At 37.2% G+C, this 20,380-nt stretch overlaps 1 protein-coding gene across 1 annotated transcript in view; it reads right to left on the bottom strand.

Moving 5' to 3' along the window:
* Window positions 1–20,380, bottom strand: part of RYR2 (ryanodine receptor 2) — a 364,098-nt gene that overhangs the window by 286,383 nt on the left and 57,335 nt on the right. Inside the window, exon 4 of the mRNA XM_065631500.1 lies at window positions 15,676–15,795. Coding sequence (XP_065487572.1) covers window positions 15,676–15,795 — 120 coding nt within the window. The remainder of the gene's footprint in view (window positions 1–15,675; window positions 15,796–20,380) is intronic.

Raw genomic sequence — 20,380 nt, 5'->3', positions numbered from 1 at the left:
AGCCAGATCAAAAAAAATTAAATAGCATCCTTTTTCACATGGTATCTTGGCTCACTTATGCAGTGATACTTAGGCATAAAATATTTAGTCAGACACTACAACAGTCCTTTCCATGCTAGTACCAGGAAAACAGACAACTAATTAGATTCTCTTCAAAACATCCTTGTAATGTAAGCACTATGATAAGCCCTTATTTTACAAAGCAGGAAAGAGAGCACTCAAAGATCATGGGTTGCAAGGTATTGTTTCTGCTCAGTAAACGTGAGTACAATTTTGTATTCTAGAGAGCCTCACAGAAATGAACTGCCTGACAGTCCAGCCCGCCCTCCATTCTCCCCAGTGAATTCTGACTTGACAAACAAGAGTCTGAACAAAACAGAAAAGGATGCTCCTTACACTGTGCTCAGAAATGAGCCAAGGCTATGTTTTCTATATCTGGTTATAAGCAAACATATATAAGCAAAGTCTCCATAACAATGTTCTTACTGTTATTATTGGTTTTTAAAGGAAGTTTTTTGCTGGCAGAATATGTTGCACATACAACTTTGTGACCTATCAAAATTTTTTACTACTAAACCTACCCTAGAGTTTACACGCTCTGAAATATGGAAAATTCTACATCATTTCACACACTGATCAAGCCAACATAACTAGGACACTCCTCCCTCCTCAATTCCATTCTCCTTTACGTTCAAGACAGCCATGAGCATTTTCTTCCCTCCCCATTAAAACTGAGGAGTGAAGCCCCAATGAACATTTTTAGCTGTTCTCATAGCAGGTGAGTAAGGCACACTTTGAGCAGCCAGAGAGTAGTAAAGGAGAACTGTATGTGATCATCTTACTTTAAGTGAAAGAGGCACTTTCTTCTTACAGTCTAGCAAAATGTTAGAACCATTTTCTTTTTCTCGAGGCAATCGGGAGAGCACACTATCCTGCCTCATCTCTGTTGCATGAATGCCAGGACACTCAGCGGCCCTTGGAGAACAACGTGTCTCCACTAAGAGCTGAAGGAAAATGCATCTGCTGGTGCTTATGGTGAGCGTGTCAATCAGCCTCTTCCTCTCTGGCGGTTCCTCACCCAAATCTGCTCTACTGAGGATCCAACAGGCATGGCCATATACAATGTACAACCACCACGGCAGGGACATACAAGGGACAGACGCAGAACCTCCAAAATACTTGGCTGAGACAGTCCCAGCCCTGCTCACCTTGATACAGCCCATTTTAATGCGGATGCTTTTAAAGCTCTGGATTTAGAAGACGAGGCTTCAGGCTGGCATACAGACACAGATTGAAGGTTCCTATTCTGAATAGCCCACTCCAAAAAAACCCCAAAAAAATCATAATTCCAGGTAATTTTTAAACCCTCATTTAAATATACTAAAAACTTACTCACAGTGCAATTTCCATATTTTCAAAGCATAAAATAAAAGGAAGAAAAAGCACAGAATCTTTGCCAGTCCTCTGATTATCTAATCTCTCATATTATCCCACATACAGATGGAGGAACATGAAAAATAAAGGTATTCTGTGTTATATGGCAAACTAACATTCCCTGTCAGAAGATATCTTCATACAAATAACAAAAGTTTTTAGTTCCCAGCCTGGAAAGTGACTGCATATTCTAGGGGCTGCAAGGAAAATCTGTAGCAATCAGTTTGCCATATCATGCTTCTTCAAGGATAGATCAAATGTGTAGGCAGATATTTTAGTGACTGCTTTGCTAGACTATGAATACCCTATTAAATAACAAAGAATTTTAAAGAAAATATTTTGCTACATGTATAACAACCACCCACCAACTTAATAAACAACCTGTAATTAGCTGGAAATTTTCAACAGTTTAATGGCAATAATAAATCTTTAATTTGAGAGCAGAAGACAATTTATACCCCCCAAAAATGATCAGTGCTCAAAAGCAGATGTCTCAACAGACATAAATAACCATATTAGTAATCCTCAACCTTCTTTCCCACCAATTTTTATTGTATTCATCTTTGTTGCAGCAACTTTTTTCTAAATGAAGGCATAGAAAAATAGTTCATATTCCAAGAGGTCTTGTGGTTTTTTTGTTTTTGTGACAGAATACATAATGAGGTCTTGGGACAGTCCAAGGCATCTGTATCACTTATCTTTAATCCAGAAGATCAGTGGAAAATTCTGATAAATAATGACACTATTCAAAACAATTTATTTTCAATTTATTTTTGACATACTTACAAAATCAAACATATTTTAATGGATTCTTACGTAAAATATACTCAATGACTTAAAAAGTAACAACTCCAGTATTTCTCAGAGCTTGAAATGTTACTGATTTTCTCTGCTTGGGATTGTTTACAAAATTTGCTTTTTGTCCATTATTTGTCTAGACAATCTAATCAGTGATATTTATAACTGATATGCAAGTAGCTTGATTTTAAAAAAAGTTATTACACAAACCATAAATTGTATATTAAATTTCAAAAGGAGATTCAGGACTGCTAGGAGAAAAATAATAAATTACTATTAACTTTTTCTATTGATTCTTCATCACTGTGTATAATTGCACAGTCAGCAAAATTAGCCAAATTAAAATAATGTATTTCTTATCTGGAGTTTTTAAAGCATATCTATTACTGGAATAATTGCTGGATTATTTAGAAAATTTTAGAATTCTTTATTCTTCCTGCTGTTTTAAGCTACATTTATTGTGTATGCTAATTTTCTGTAGTAATATTTGTGTAGTAAATCATGCTTTACTCTGTGGGAGGCAGATTTGCAGATTAGATAATCATATCCTTTATTAAAAAGGTGTTTTGTGTAAAGCTTCTGAAACACTGTTTAAAAATATCTCTAACTCTAGTCCAACTCACAACTGAATCACGGATACTGGGTGTATTCATTACACGCTATTTCGGTTCGTAGTGAATTCTGATTTACAAGCACACCGCCATAATCCAGTGTGATGACAATGAAGGCAAGAGGCTGAGATGCAAAACTCAGTCCTGCTGTCATTACTCTGATGATCACACAGTGCTAACAAGCCACAATAATGTATGACCTGCTCGTATAATATGATGCATCTAATCTTGTGAATGTAAACTGAACTTCTGCCTCTCATAAATATTAGTACAAGACCGAAGAATAATAAATCGCATCAACAAACACAACCCTGTCTCTAAGAATAAGCAGCTTTATGTCAGCTTTTTTTCTCTTCCTAGTTATTTGCATGCTTCCTAGTTGTTTTCCTAGGCTCATAGTTATTTTCCTCTTTTAACCAAATTCCCAATGAAATGGACTTCCAGGTATTTCATCTCTAACTGCAGCCTAAATATTCACACATCAGTGCCTTAAAAAAAACCAACTAAGCAGCCTGATTTACAAAGCATCCACAGTTTGCATCATTGTCAAAAAATGAGATGTGGGTGTTCGGAATTTTTTTAAAACTAGTACATTTCTTAGATGCTTAACTTTGAGAACCCAAGTAGGAAGATTCGGGAAATTAATTTTAGTACAGAATTTAAGCAAAACATCTGTAGTCCTATTTGTAGTAGTAGCCTGAAAGAAAATGAACCCATCATCTATTTTCAAGTTACATTTAAATTTATACATCTTGGTCTTTTTGGCAGTCCTTTCTACTTAAATGAGATTCTGTCTGCTGACAGTGATGATATACACTCAATATTAGCAAGCAAAAACATCCATTTCTAGGACTCTGCATAGAAGGCACAGCTTTCCATATTTTCCAGCTCGTCATGGAAAAGATGGGCCTAGTACAGAAATACATGGCTCTGATGTCAAGTCCCATCAGGCAAACAGGATGAATCATATTTACCAAATCCCAAACCAGAAAAGACAGAGTATGAATCAGTGAGTCACAGCATCTGGAGTACTTTGTCCAGTTCTGGGCTCCCCAGTTTAAGACGGACAAGAAATTACTGGAGGGAGTCCAGCAGTGGGCTACAAAGATGATTAGGGGGCTGGAGCACCTTTCTTATGAGGAAAGACTGAGAGAGCTGGGTCTGTTCAGCCTGGAGAAGACAAGGCTGAGAGAGGATCTCATCAATGTTTATAAATATCTCAAGAGTGGATGTCAGGAGAATGGGACCAGACTCCTTTCAGTGGTGCCCAACGATAGGACGAGGGGCAATGGGCACAGACTGAAGCACAGGAGGTTCCATCTGAATATGAGGAGAAACTTGGTTACTTTGAGGATGCCAGAGCCCTGGAACAGGCTGCCCAGAGAGGTCGTGGAGTCTCCTTCTCTGGAGACATTCAAAACCTGCTTGGACACATTCCTGTGTGATCTGCTCTGGGTGAACCTGCTTTAGCAGGTGGGTTGGACTAGATGACCTCTGGAGGTCCCTTCCAACCCCAACCAGTCTGTGATTCTGTGAATTATGAGTCTTACAGTTTCCATTCTAGAAGAGAGGACCTTTCCAGAACAGTGCCAAGTTCCTGCATATTTGTCATTAGCAGACTGTAAAGTTCGCCTGGCCACCTCCCATTAAAAACTTGCTTACAGTTGCTTATGACTATTTCATTCTGAAATCATCGCTTTCTGTACAAAGCATGTATAGAATATTCCTTCTGAAACAGTTGTTTCCATCAAAAGCAGAGAAGTTTTCAACATTGAAAACTTTTTATTTTACTATATGTAAAAACTCTACTGCCCTCATGTTTTTGGTTGAATGATTTGACAAGGGAGTGGCCTTTAGTCACAATTATGCTTTTCACCCTTTCTAGGAAAAACTGAAAATCTAATCAAGTTCTACTTCCTGAAAAATGTATTTTTCACATCGTGAAAAGTTTCTTGTTAAAAACTGAAAGCTCTAAATATTCCTTGTTCATAGGATACCAGTTTCAGGGGATAGAACTCAAAAACTCACAGGAATACCAGGAGGATGAAACCAGCATAGGGTCCCAAATGAAAAACCAAGGGAAAAGGAGACCAATACAGGGGAAAACAGCTAATGGTGGAACTGAGGTCAGATCCAAATACACTGCAATCAATTCATTTTCAAAGCCTAGAGCAAGACAACTCCAAATCCTCAGTGGTTCTTTTGAATCATGTTGGTTGCCTATGCCATTACATGCTGATCACCTGGATTAGAACATATCTTGTTAATCTGATCAATTTAATATTTTGAAAAGATTCTCTTCTTGTGGTCACATATGCAACATTTTTGTATGTTATCCATACTTCTGAGTGCAGAATTCTCTCATAAATTGTTAGATTTGACTAACCCAGCAGTGAAAAAAAATCTTGGATACACTGAATGTATATTCCATTTATATATCTTAGAGAAACACTTCACTACAGTAGTATATGTCTCAACATGAGCAGCTACTAATTTTTATCCCCATATGAGTTAGCACAATAGTGAAAATCAAAATCCTTCCCTACTCTTATTTGCAGACAGTGAATGTCATCTGCTGGTCACAGTGGAACAGTTCATTGACAAAGACAAATGTGGTACCTGAAACTTCAGCTGTACAAACTGAAAGCAAAACAACATTCAGAAGGAAACCGCTTCTTGACTTTTTCTCCTCTCACATTGTCCTTTAAAAATTCATAACAAACCTATTTTTACTTAGGCTGTCGTTACGTAAGTACAATTCTATTATTTTCTTTTATGCTTGCAAACAGGGTCAAAGTTTTACGTTACAATTTTTCAGTTTTGGTCTTTGGAAAGAGTAGACTGTCTTTACCGCTTGGAAGTTGTAATTCCTGGTATGATGTTTACTTTCCTTAGAGATTTAGAGCCTCATACATTCCATCTCTAAAAAGGATAAGTAATGAGTTTTTTCCTGTTATCCTCCATCTCTCCCTCTGGTCTCCTTTCTAACCATACATAAGTCTAAAATATCTACATTACTGAGAGCTGTTTCTCTTTTTTATCTATTCTCTGAATAGATATTGGGTAAGGAGCCACACAACTACATTTCAGTCTCAATGGATAAACCAGGTCAATCAAATCAACAGCCATCACAACATACACTGCAGTCACCAGAAGACTAGATGAACATTAACTAATAGTATATGACCCTAATGCAGTGTAAATGTGTTAATTGTTAAGGTAATTAGGAAAATTCCATGCTAATTAATAAAATTTTAAAACCTCATAGGATCAACAGAGGTTCCAGGCACGCCTCCAAATTAACAAAATATTTTTTGTTTAACTTCACGCTGATCCTGCAAATTCTACCTTATTACGCTAATCTTATGTGTAGTATTCAAAACTTCACATTTCCCTTTTCATCTTAGAGATTATGTTCTACTTGTAGCTACTGCAACAAGTAATGGAAAAAATATAGGATATTATCTGTTAGGAGGGTACTAGTGCTTTAGAACCTGGAAGGAAGCAGCTGCCCTTTGATTCTTGCAGCATCAGAAAGATGATCTTTACAGAATACTATTTTGCCCCTTTCTGGAAAGCATGGCAGACACCCAACCAAAAAATCTTCATAATCTCTGACCAGATTTATTATAAACCATCCACATTACAACAATGGTATTTCAGAGTAGGAATCCTATCATCTTTCAGGATCAAATAAGTAGGGCAAATGTGCATGTCTTTTGTGGCTGTAATAACTGATATGGCCTGACCTGTCTCAGTAGAAATCTCACCTCCACATAGCAACCATCATTTGCAGAGATTCTCTTACTGTTGAATTTATCCCATAGCCAAAACCTTCACAGTGGAATTATAACACATAAAATTACATTGAAATAAATATAAATACTGACTCTTTCAGAATACCATACACCAACTCTAACGAGCAACTCATTCACTTTGCAGTGAACACAGAACAATACGTTTAAGAGAAGCAAAACCTACTTATCAACTATCAAACATCAAAATAGACACCAAATTTTAACATCTAAGGATTTTATTGCGAGTTTTCAACTATTATGCTTTCCATATCATGTTGCTGAAATCAACAGTCAACCTGTGTAACTAGAAAAATTGGTACCTATCAAATATTGCTGGAATAGGGGACTAAGAATTTATGCTCTGAGTCATCTCTGACTTGACCTTAAATGAAGGAAAGGAGATGCATCATCAGCGCTCTCTCAGGCAACACAGTTTAAAAGTAGCAAAGTAAATACAGTTATCAAAATCCTTTGTGGCAAGAAGCAGCAGCGCACTTAGGCACTCACAGTGCTAAATTGCATATCAAAGGTCAACATTTTCTTTACATATATGTAAAGCAAATCAGTTTTTATAACTAAAATTAATAATGCATTTTCTGTTTTGAGTCAGTACTCATTCATGTGCTTAATTTGATTTTAAAAAATTATTCAAAACAAATTAAATGCAACCACCCACACAATTTTCAGCCTATCCCACCAGCATTACAGAAGGTAGATGTGTTTTACACAAATTTAGGTGTGTCAGGTCCAACTGGCTGGCAAAAAAAATAATAAATTATAAAGTCACTTTATGAAGATGAACAGTACACTATACTTCAGTTCTTTAATTCATTTTAATTCAGAATGACATACTGAAGGTTGTTCAGTAAAAAAAAAAAAAAAAAAATATATATATATATATATATATATATCTTTAACCATTAAATTCTTGTAGTCTTAAAGAAACTCCAGCAGATATTTGAGTCGGGGACAGAAAGACTTGAGGAGTCCTAAGAGCAAGGATTATCTCCCGGGAAGTTCTTCATGAATTTAGGGACAGACACTATCAGAATGTCACTGCTCATAAAAAGTGCAGTAATACTTCCAAGTATAAATATCTATTTTATTTTAAAAAATCTCAACATGTATACTCAGAAATTGTGATTTATCTATAAACGTGTTAATGTATAGAGCCCCTGCTTGACTGTGCACAGCGTTGCATTTAAGCATACACTGCATGATTTAAAAAATAAACACATTTTACTATGCCCTTTTATTAGCTACAAAACCAAAAGGCTTGGAAGACTAATTAGTGTTTATCTGTTCAGCTTCTTAAAGATTCTAATTTTGTCATTTTTTGGTCAAAGATGCCAAAATATTGATACTAAGCTGCTGCTATAAAGGACTCCCCATTTATCATTCAGTAACATAACAGCACAAAAAGCTGCCACAAAGTACCATCTAGGCAGAAATACTCACATGCATTTCCCAGAAAAAACCCCACATGCCTCAGAAGCAAATTATGCAAGAGGTAATAAAGCAAAAGGCTTGAAAATTCAAAGACAGTAAAGACAGCTGATATTTATATATCACCTGATATAAAGCTACATTTCTCTTGCTGCTTTACATCCATAGAGATCTGACTCAGTGTCTTTCATAGTCTGAATGTTTCACATTCATTTTAACTTACTCACTTTCCATCTCAATAAATAATTCTGTTGGTTTGTGGGATTATGTGCAAGGATCACAATCAGGTCTGATGGATACGGCTACACATCTGCATTTAGGCTCAGGATTAGTACAAGATTTAAAAGGAGTATAAAATTACTCTCATATACATAATAAATATAACTGTGGCAGTTGCACATCCCCCTGAGATCTGGAGCCTTCAATGGGGCAGTTAATGGCGCTTTTAGCACCTTAATGGGACCCTGAGTCAGTTGACAGGGTCATTAGCAGAGGAGGTACCCAGAGTAGCTGAGAAGCTTCTGGACCATGTTGTAATGCCCACAGCCAGGTCTGACCAGACAATAAATGGGGCTCCCGGCGAAGGCCCCCTTTGGAGTGGTCTTCTCGGAGCAGCGGGTCTGTGAACTGGAGCCCTCCCCTTTCACTGGGACGCCGTCTAAGGAGACTTCCCGGGATTGAGAGCGCCTCACCTCCTTGTTTGGGTGAGTGGTAATTTACTGGATACATCCTTGAATAAGTCCTTGCCTAACACAGGTGACTGATTATTTCTTGTGGGTACCCTGGAGTCAGAGGGCTCTGGTTTTGTTTCTTGTGAGTGTGTGCATGCACATTGTGGATCCTCATTATTCTTATCTTGCTGTACCCCAATAATCTCCTCAACTGATATCCGAATCTGTATTTTCTGTGGTCGGAGTGCTAACTAATTGTATAAACCCTGTTTCTAGTTGGTTTATTGGCTACGCTTTTCCGGCTAGAATAAAGTCTGGTTTGGAACTTGTTGTCCACCTAAAACTGACTGTGGGGTGCCTCCGTGACAATAATGTTTACAATTATTTACATTATGAATTACATAAAACTGCACATAAATGTACTGAAACACACTATGTTCTAATTTACATTGCTTCTGTAGAGATGCATTTTACTGGGAAATAATAATTTCTTGAAAAAAATCCTGTCTGATCTCCACCTACAAAGACCTCCTCTACCTATGTCTAAATTATGCATGTAAAGTAGATAAAGTAATGTGTAAGTATGCATGAATTTGTTACCAATTCGTCATTTAAATTATTAAAATCAATTATCTTAGTGAACGTCTGCTAAATGGAGTCCTCTGAACGTGAGACTACATAAAATTAAGTTCCATCTTTGCCATTAAATATGAACATTCATTTTGGCAACATGACACAAAGGCAATTAAAATTGCCTTGAAGGTGCAGCTACAAAGCCTTGCCAAAGCCCTGACAGTCTTTTTTAACTTTTTTCTAGAAGGATGCAATGGAAACATAAACACAGAAAGAAACCACAGCAACTATCAAAAATAAAATAAACAAAAAAATAAAAACACCACACGCAAGCAGCCTACGCTGATTTGATTTGTCAGTGTGAATCCAATTTTTTAAAACTTAGTATTTTATTATGTCAGTAACTGCTCAGAAATCATCTACTTGCATCCATATATTATTGGACGCCATGTGCTTTTTTTATCCACGTGGATCTATGCAATCAAAACTATGCACAGCACAGGTACTGCTTCTCGGCTGTCAGAAAGACCTTCAGACTCAGTTTCTCTGAAGTCAGAAAGACAACTTGCCTTGGCCACTAAGAACATACTCAAGTGTTTGCTGTACAAGACAAAAAAGGAGAGCAATCCTTGCCTTCAGATCTTACACTCTGGAAGACAAATGGAGAAGAGAGTTTTTCTCACAGAGACAATCAAAGTAAAGGAGTTCAGTCCCTGCCAAACCATTCAGGACAACACCCTTCTCTGGACACATCTGTATAGATTTTGACTGCTGGCATAGGAATTGCTTGCATAAATAGTAGAGAATCATATTGTCTTGTAACCATGCCTGTGCCAGGTGACCATCCTTCTCTATCCTTTCTCTCCCCATTCTCCTCTTCCTTTCCAGCACAGCCACCTATCCCGCTCCTCCTGATTCAACTACTTGTTGCAAACAGACCAAAAAAAGGGCAAAGAAAAAACCCAAGGAATTGGTATCTGAAAGCACAAGAAATGGTGTGCCAGTCTTACCACCAAGCTTTATTTTCTGTCCCTTCACATAACATCTAGGGATTGACTAAGAATGGAGCATCACTGAGGGAGGCTGAGGAGAGACCTTATCGCTGTCTGCAACTACCTGAAAGGAGGCTGTAGCATGGAGGGTATTGGTCTCTTCTCCCAAGTAACAAGGGATAGGATGAAAGGAAATGGCCTCAAGTTGCAGGTTCAGATTGGATATTAGGAAACATTTCCTCATGGAAAGGGTTGTCAGGCATTGGAACAGGCTGCCCAGGGAAGTGGTGGAGTCACCATCCCTGAAGGTGTTTAAAAGACACATAGATGAGGCTCTTAGGGACATGGTTTAGTGCTAGAATTAGGTTATGGTCAGACTTGATGATCTCAAGGGTCTCTTCCACCCAAAATAATGCTATTATATACATAGCTCTGGGTGATGGAGCAGACAGTCCTGACCCGCTGGCCTACACCAGCCCAGCACCAACCTGCAGAAGCTTTCCTAGTGCTGCAGCTGTGCCCTGCCACAGCAGAAAAGCGACTTTTCAGAGTCAAAAACGGAAAAAAGGTACCAAAGCCCTACCTTCATGTGAAGCCCTTCCTCACTTTACAAATAGAATTAAGGGTATAATAAACTTTTGGACTCTTCTCTCAGCACTATAACTTATTATATATAATGTAATTCACAGCTCGGTGGAAAGCTCGAACCATCAGATAACACACTGCACCACCATCTTAAAAGATGAGAAAAAAAATTAAAATTAGGAGGGTTTTTTTTAATCTTCTCACTATTTTATCCTTCCCTCTCTCAAGTCCAAACTGCTGACTCAGAGCACCATGGAATTTAAGTGTGAGCTTACTACCTGCCGTAAAAACAAGAGGAAAAAAAATACCTTATGCCATTCGAAAATCACAACTCACTCGCAGTCTTCTGCTGTGCAATGGTTCACAAGGGACCAAAACTCCATTTGTTACTGGCCCAGAGCTGCGTATTGTTCAGTCTGCACCACAGACCAGTAGAGTTTTCAAGAGCTGTTAAAACACAGCTCCACCTTGTTTGCTTTCCCACACGCCATGCATTATTTAGGTCTAAAGAAAATTTACTTCAATAGCAGGTAGCATAATCTTTTAATGAATGGACTTCCTATTAGCAATCCATTTATATATAAAAAGCAACAATCTAATTTTCAAAAGTAAAGAAATGGATCTCTCCATTGAGATAACTATTCATAATTCATGTTTTAATAAAAGCGATGGTCTTCCACACAAGGAACAGATTTAAAAGTACAGCAAAAACTGATGAAACAAAATTACTTATAGATTGTTGTAAAAAAATAAGTTCTTTTCTGCTTTTTTTTTCTGACACTGATCCCTTCTTTTCTTATTATTATTTAAAACAATTAAAGTTTATGCTAGAGATTTAACAAGACCTGCTAGAAAAATAATGAGATGAAATCAGGAAACTCAGCATTTTAAATTCTGTCTTCAGCATGTTGTATTTGGGTTTTTTTACTCTTGCTGTTGCAACTTTTTGAATGTTACGCATTTTTGATGGTTTATATATTTTATATTCTTACATATTGGGAATTTGTATACCTATCCCTGGGAAAAAAAAATCTATTTTGAGATAGATCTTCTTTGAAATTAGTAGAGATTGAAATATAATTATTTTTCACTTGAGTTACTACACCTCTGTAAAGGACATAGTCATGCATTTATCTTGTACCAATCTGATTGTTTTATACTCAGAACTGTCTCCTATTAATAGAATTACATGTAATTTAGACCTAACATCTTGTTTATCTATTATTTTGCTCTTGAAGATATGGGATTGTTTCAAGGAATTCGATGACATGCTCTGTGCAACAATCAGGAAGCTGCTGTACTCCTGAAAGTAGCCAATAAACTGCATTTACAGAAGAAGTATAGCAAATAGTCTTACTTGCCTTCCCAAGTTAAAATAATGGATGAAATACAGATAGCATAAAGTGCAAAATAGCTGTTATCCCATTATTAGTCAAAGCTACCGAATACTCCCTGGTAGAACTCAAAAGAATTGTTACAAAGACACATCCCTGATTTCTCCAAGGCTATCGCTAACACAGAATCTAGCCCCTCTGAGTGACCTTGATGACTGCAATCCAATCCACTGGCCCAAATAATTCATTTCAAATCAAGAATACATTTGCTATACAAAGACCCGCTACCCTCTGACCCAGCCTGGGCTCTGACTGCCTGGGACGCAGCTTTGCAGAGAGGAGGCTGAGGGCAGGAGGTGCGGACGAGCCCACAGGGTGCCCTGGCAGCAAAGAAGGGCAACAGCCTCCCGTGCCGTACTGAAAGTCGCCTAGCCTGGAGTTATTGATTTTCCCCTTTACTCAGCACCTGCTAGACTATACAGAATCATAGAATGGTTTGGGTTGGAAGGGACCTTAAAGATCGTCTAGTTCCAACCTTCCTCCCACAGGCAGGGCCACCTTCCACTAGACCAGGTTGTTCAAAGCCCCATCCAGCCTGACCTTGAACACTGCCAGGGATGGAGCATCCACAGCTTCCCTGGGCAGCCTGTTCCAGTGCCTCACCACCCTCATGGTGAAGGATTTATTCCTACTATCTAACCTAAATCTACCATCTTTCAGTTTAAAACCATTACCTCTCATCCTGTCCCTATACTCCCTGATAAAGAGTCCTTCCCTATCTTTCCTGTAGGCCCTCTTTTAAGTACTGGAAGACTGCTATAAGGTCTGTCTGGAGCCTTCCCTACACTAGCCTTAACAGCTCCAAATCTCAATTCATCTCTTCCCATAAGAATGACCAAGTCAATGCACAAAAACATTCGCAAACTTATAAATGTAACCATACTTTGAAATTTGATAAGATGCATTTCTTTTCAGGAAGAGTCTCATATTAAAATTAGCAGCAAAAGAAGTCTCTCCATTTGCTACAAAGAAACCAACCTCAAGCCTAAAACAAGCTGTAATGTAGCTCCAAATATGAATGAATGAAATCCTTATTTAAAATCCAAACACCTTACAAGATCTACAGAGGAACAACAGATTTGCAAAGCTAAGAAATAAAGAGGGTGTATTTCCTCAGTAAAGTGATTTTACAAGCATGAATTGCTTTCAAAAAGAAGTGAAGAAAGTGGAATTTGCAAACAGTTTTGAAATGTGAACACATGAGAACTGGTAACACTTGAAGTGTTTGCTAATTTAGCCCAATTATCATCCATCATTTGATAGTATGATGTTTTTAAAATCTGCTGTTCTCCTCCAGTGCTGAAGGTATCTACGGGATCCTCCAAACCAACACTTGTGTTGTAAACTTGAACAGAAGAAAATAAAATTCATTTAGCAATTTTCATAATGGGTCTGCTAGTGTTATTGTTGTAATGGGATAAATTTCAATAGTCAGTAGTTGCCAAAGTATTCTATAAATATATATCTTCAATTTGACTGTTATTTTGTAGCGTGACTGATTCAGTGATCCTAGGGCAAGAAAGTACGTGCAAATAAGCTGTGCTAATAAAATATTAGCTACGCCACCAGGAGCCGCATCGCGGTGGATATTGGAGAAAAGTAGGGGATTGTATCAGGCATTCTCAAGAATGCAAGTCCAGGATGACACATGAGGTCTATTACTGGTGCTTGGTTTGGTACCTCATCCTTGACACCTGGCTGTAATTCAGATGCCATAGTACTGTTCACATTAAAGTGCATCGTGATCCCATTACAACTGGAAAATAGCCTTAAAGATATTCAGGGAAACTTTTTAACTGGCTCAAGAACTCTGCTGGAACCTTTTTCAGATTATCATATGCCTCTTGTAGTGTTTTCTATGCTCTTCAATAGTAACATTGCTTCAATAGACATTAGGAAGAAAAGTGGTTTTATTTGCTTTTATTTACAGTCAACTTTGCTTTAAGGATTTGGTAATTTTATGCCTCCCTCACTATTTATATCTCCAAATGACTTCAAATGAGCTCATTCTAGAAACTGTCAGTCCTTAAGAATTAAAACAAGGATGAGCTGCATGGGTTTTCTTTTGTTTGCTTTTTTTCCCCCCAAGCACATGAAGAACAAGCAGAATAAATATTGCTTCAGAAAACATGGAGAAAAAACAGAATCAACAAGGAAGCATAGGAAATGGATTTAAAATTTACATTGTATTCCTTAAAGACAGGAACATTCAGGAGTTTTATATAGTGAGAGACCGTAGATTTAACATCCAAACTTACTGAATGGTAATAAATTCACTAAATAGATTTTTCTGGACCTACAGGCAACTAGCACTGCAACCACTTCCATCCCAGCACGTTTTTATTGTTAAAAAGATTCACTTAAAACAGAGGAGCACAAATGAATTCATCAAGATCACTGCTATTATAATGAATCATTAATATCCTAGTGAAAAATTTATTATTATGAATAATACATTCCAAATGATGAGACGGAAAACGAAGCATTACTCTGCAACGTATCAGATAGAATCAGTGATGTTATGTAAGCTGGTGAGATAAAGAACATCATTTTTTGTTCTAAATCTTTCTAGATGTCTTTCCAGATGCTTCACCTTTATTTTATTTTCTCAAACATTTATATTACAGCTAAATTTAAAAAAAAATGTTAAGCAACATTCTTCCCTTTATATAATTAAACGTCCAAGTATACGCATTATTTAGTCACAAAAGCAGTTCTGCCTCAGAAGACACATTTTTGTCTTCAAAACATTTATTTGAGCATATGTGATTGTGAAAGAAAACCACTCCTTTGCAACAAATAGCAAAGTTAGTTTTTCAAGCTAATGTATCTACTACACATGTAGCAGAGTTATAGTAGGCTTAGATAACAAACTGATCAGACAAGATAATTTTGATACTTGCACTATTACTCTGCTCGGTTAGGGAATTAGGAAGACCTAAAGTAATAATCATCTCACCATAAATGTCACAGAGCAAAAACTTATCACAAATAGAATAATCGCTCTCTTTGCTGTAGACTTAAAATCAGAGTAATGAAATGTGTCTTTGAATTGCAGTACACGAAATTGCACTGCGGCTCATGACAGCTGAGTTCAGACAACCAAAATAACTGGCACATTACAGAGATGGACTTGTGCTCCTAACTAGTTTTAAAGTGAGCCCAAAAATGAAATCACAGCATTAGAGTCCAGCCAAAGGGCCATGACAAAGGAACAATTAAACTTTGAAGCGGGTTTCAATATTCCTTATATTATTGATGGATTTGCTTTGTCCATTCTCCTAGACAGATTTGGGTATAGTACATCGAAGCGAGCAATACTGTAACTATGTCCCTCACTTCATACGCAACACTTAAAACACTCACAGCAGTACCTTAGAATTTGATGTGGATTCCAGAAAGCAAAGCCTGTTGCCAAATCCTTCTGCAGCCAGACACAATTTCTGTTGCTCCTTGTGAACAGTTGCAGTGCACTGCAGAACCACTTCATCATCCTACCAAAAAACAAACAAACACAGAACAGCGGTTATGCTTCGGACCCAACAAGGTCTGGGAAAGCATTTACAAAATCATCACCAAAATCAGAAACAGTTATCCCTGAACGCGGGTAGAATTTAATCTCAGCATAATTTTTCTTCTCAGAGTTGTGAATGTGGGCAAATTAAAATTATTATAATAACTACGCATGTGCTTTTCCTGTTTGCCTATCTTTGTAACAAGAGTCAGTACACATGAAATACAAATGTTATGGAACTAAATCCTTGCAGTAATGTAGTCAAAAGAGATCTTGTCAACAGACCTGAAAAAACAGAAGCAGACCCTTATTTAAATCCAAGTTCTTCAAAGTAATGTAACTATGAGCTTGAGAATCCCTTTGAAGAAATACAGTATAAGTTAAAAAGAAAACTTCATTCTAATGAGTATTTTCTAGCAAAAGTTTTCTGTTTAAAAATGGAAAAAATAGTATCACCCTGTGCCTTGTGCCCATTCATTTATGAAGCAAAATCAGAGTTTCCAATAATAAATTTCACATGAAATATTATGAAGAGGTCGTATTTAACACTGTAAATAAAATGTAATACAATAAAACCATAGGATGAAGCATGCAACTGGAAGCAGAACAGGATAAGACTACAAAAATTTACACATTAAGGCAGGCATGTTTACCAAAAAAAAAAAAAAAAAAAACCAACAAAGGCAGTTTTTTTACATAGGGACACTTACAAGAGTTCCAATTAAAAAAAATGCCTGAATTTAAACTGAACTGAGTAATTTGAAGCCACTTGTAAACACCCATCCTGAATTAAGCTGGCCTTTTATTTGGTTTAATTTTCTTCCCTCTAGTAATTAAACTAAACTAAATTAAAGTGTATTTAATGCTGAAAAGAGTAGGAAATTAAATAGAGTTTAATCAGACACTTTAAAAATTAATTCATGTTACCCTTTTTGTAATTGTCCCCATGTAGCAAACCCTAGCCCTAAGTGGAGGTAAACCAATTTTCCTTGCATACCAGCAACAGTGCCCAAGCTGCATATCACTTTTGATCCACAGTAATAATATCTGCTTCCAGTCAGAAATTAAATCCAGAAAATTTTATACCTGCATATGTGCAGTTCACAATGTATAATTGTAATTTTAAAAGAAAAAAAAAATCCCTAAAGGCCAAAATCAAGGATCTAGAAGACCACATATACAGAGCTAAGAGCTTTGCTGTGTACTCTTTGTAAAAGTGGTATGTATTAAAAGCCAGAGGTTCTTGGGGGGGGGGGGGGGCGGGGGGAGAATGGGGTGGTGTTCGGTTTTTTGTTTTTTAAAGCGCAAAATTAGTATTTCCTAATCTTAACTACACGATTCAAATAGAAGTTTGTTTTCAGGTTAAAAATGGTGGTGTTAGATTGCAGCTGTATAAACATAATTCTCCTTCCTCTTTCTCTTCCTTAGCCCTTCTTCCTAAATAGCCACACCAGTAGAATGGAAACTCCAGTAACCCCATCACCATCATACTTTGTGGTAGAGTTGTCTCCAAAAAGAGTCACTAGAGAAGATGCTGGCATCAGACCTCCACAGCCAGAGGCAGACAGTAACTTAACGCTACTTTCTACTGAAACCAGCCACCGGTTTCATTTTGTACCACCCCATTCTCTGCCATTGTACGCTGTGCTTTTAGAGAAAGCCTGAAAAGTTGCCCATCTACAAAAATGACTCTGTGCTGACAGGAGCAAAAAATGTAAGTTGGTTTGGGGCAAGTCCCTGACACACTTAATTTTAGTTATTGATCTACATCACCACATGCTTCCCTGCAAACCAATTATGCGCAATCAGCAAGCACGCATGTATAATGTAGATGCTGACTGAACAGGAATAGAGAAACTGCTAAACTTCCTCACACACAAACTTTCTCAATTCATTTCATAAACATTTTCTCTTCTTTTGCTGCACAGTGTATAGAGTACATGGCTTATTTTGTTAAATACATAGCTCACAAATAAAGACTGATTTCTTAAAAAATGCTTACTAATTAATGAAAATCAATCACCATCCCACGCCCTTTTCAAAAGTTAATTCACGTGCTGGCAGAACATGCTGATTAAAAAACAACAAAGCAAATCACAGCTCTGTTTCACTACATTTTCTTTGTTTTGTGTGTAGATGGTTACAATAAATGTTCTCTTAATTCAGGCTACAGAGTTATGGTGTTGCAAAGCTTCTCGCTCTAGTCAAGGTGGGGCCCATAAAATTGGCACGGAAGGTTAAGACAGATGCGATGCCATTGTCAGATCAATGGTAATTACAGATGATGATCTATTATATACAACCAGCTCCAAGTTACTTTGCATTTCTGTGCACATCATTAGAGAAGAATCTGATATAAACTCTACCCTGGGTTCAGTCGTCTAACATTTACTGACTAAATGTTCACAAGATTCCTACAGATAACAAATTTGATTGCATTGCAGAATTATATTAAGACACATAATCCCATTCAATTTCTTCAGAGAAGACTGGTTAGTGGGTATGCATCTCAGACTGTCTTTCTAAACTTGTTTTCAAATCAGCAAATGCACTGTCATGAGAGCTAAAAATGTGTAATTTCCTTATCTGAAGTCACGCCTCCAAAGAGACCTTCACTGAAGGACACCCTGCTCTTGTATTAAGAAAGCTACAGTGTGCATCATATTAAATGTCTATTAAACCAAAATATTTTCAAATATTCTCAAATCTCAAATTATAAGATGTCTCAAACCAGTTAATTTCCTTCTATTACCCTCTGAACATTTTCACAACCGTCCATTATGCAGATGAGGTTTTAGATCATCATTTTTTTTCTGACAGTCACTGTCACATTAGAACTGATGAAAGTAATTTCTGTTTCAAAGGGCTGTAACTGTAGCCTTCAAAAGTTAAGCAAATACCTCATTATGTATCCAGATACACTCCTAACCACCTCTTTCCTAACTCTCCTCATACAAGACTGAAAATTCAGGGGTAGAGGCAACACAAATGTGCATCTTTTAAATATCTCGATCAAATGTTGAGTTATTCAATATCATAGGAAACTAAACAGAGACAAAAATTAGAGATTCCAAGATGCCAACCTAAAGTACAGATGTTTAATGCTAAAGCGTAATCACTTGTAAGAACTTTTGATCCACTTGGAATCTGAACTCTCGGACAAACTGTGTTTTAAGACATGTAGAAATACTGGTCTATGCACTGTCAATATTAAGTTCATAGCCAAAAGAAAAAAACCTAGTCTTCCACAACACAAATATAGGTCTTTGTAACTGATCAAGGTAACACACATGTTAATAAACAATACTGTGTGTCTGTCACAATCAATGAAATGTCTTTAGCATATACTTGATCCAATTAAAATTTTATTTTTAAAAAGACAGTATCTGTATTCTGCCATAACTAACAAAAGTATTTGATCTAAACTTCATATTCAAAACAACCAAACATGCAGATTATACAGAATATAGTACAGTCTTGAAAAAGTTCCAGCACAGTTTGGAACAAAGGGCAATAGCACAAACCTAAAATCCCTGCAGACACTGCCACTGCCAGGTATTTCTATTATTCTTGGTTTGCAGAGTAACCATCATTTTGATACACATCTGCCAGTTTCCTCCATGGAAGGTAGAAAATTTTATTATTTCTCTCCCAATTCTCTATCACCATAGCAGCCTTCCTCGCTAAGCACAAAGATGCTGCGCTTTGTCTTCCATTTTTCCAGGTTTTGGATATAGAAAAAAGGTATCAAGAGAGTAAGGGAAAGTGGCTGCCAATAACCACACAAATTCTGTGCACACACACTGCTGCAGCTTATTATCAACTAAGTCACTGTAACAACAACAGAGCAAAGTCTCAGATCTATCTGCATTTACTGCAAGAGTGAATGCAACTTGAGAAGCTGTCCATTTAATTCGGGTACTTTATTAATGATTCCTCCATCCATTCTCATTCATTCTTCAGTCCACAGTCTGATCTGCTTCATAACACTTGGGAATTTGAAAGTACGGCTCTCTCCATCCCACAAATGGGGAGGTAAGGAGCAAAGATGATCCTGCCTGGCTACAATAACAGCGTGTGCTCAGGGGACGGCAGAAATGGTGCTGCTCACATTGCCCAACTGATAACCGGAGTCAGAAAGCTCTTCTCCGTCCCCAGCCTGCAAACGAACTTGTTGAAGGCAATGTGCAAAGGCTACTGTAAGGAACCCTATACAGTGCTTTCAAATTATGACCAAGTACCATCTTGGAGAAATCCATTAATCCCGATAAATCCTTATATGTCAGCCAGTGCACCAGTTCATAGTTTTAAAGATACCATATATTCCAGCAAAAACATATTCTGTGTTATGTCAGATATCTACACTGGCTCAAACAGCATAAGCTTTTGATAAGCACACTACTGCATTTATCATTCTGATTCTTCAAGAAGCATTTTGAAAAAAAAAAACCACACCAAAAAAAAACCCAAGTAGATGTTATCTATGCCACAAAGCCCTATTTATTTTTTAAACATCCTGTTTTGAAAAGCAAGGACTTTTTGAACAAAGAGTAGTACACGGCAGA

The sequence above is a fragment of the Caloenas nicobarica genome, chromosome 3, assembly GCF_036013445.1.
Source record: "Caloenas nicobarica isolate bCalNic1 chromosome 3, bCalNic1.hap1, whole genome shotgun sequence".
Taxonomy (NCBI): domain Eukaryota; kingdom Metazoa; phylum Chordata; class Aves; order Columbiformes; family Columbidae; genus Caloenas; species Caloenas nicobarica.
This window is presented reverse-complemented; position numbering and strand designations above follow the sequence as displayed.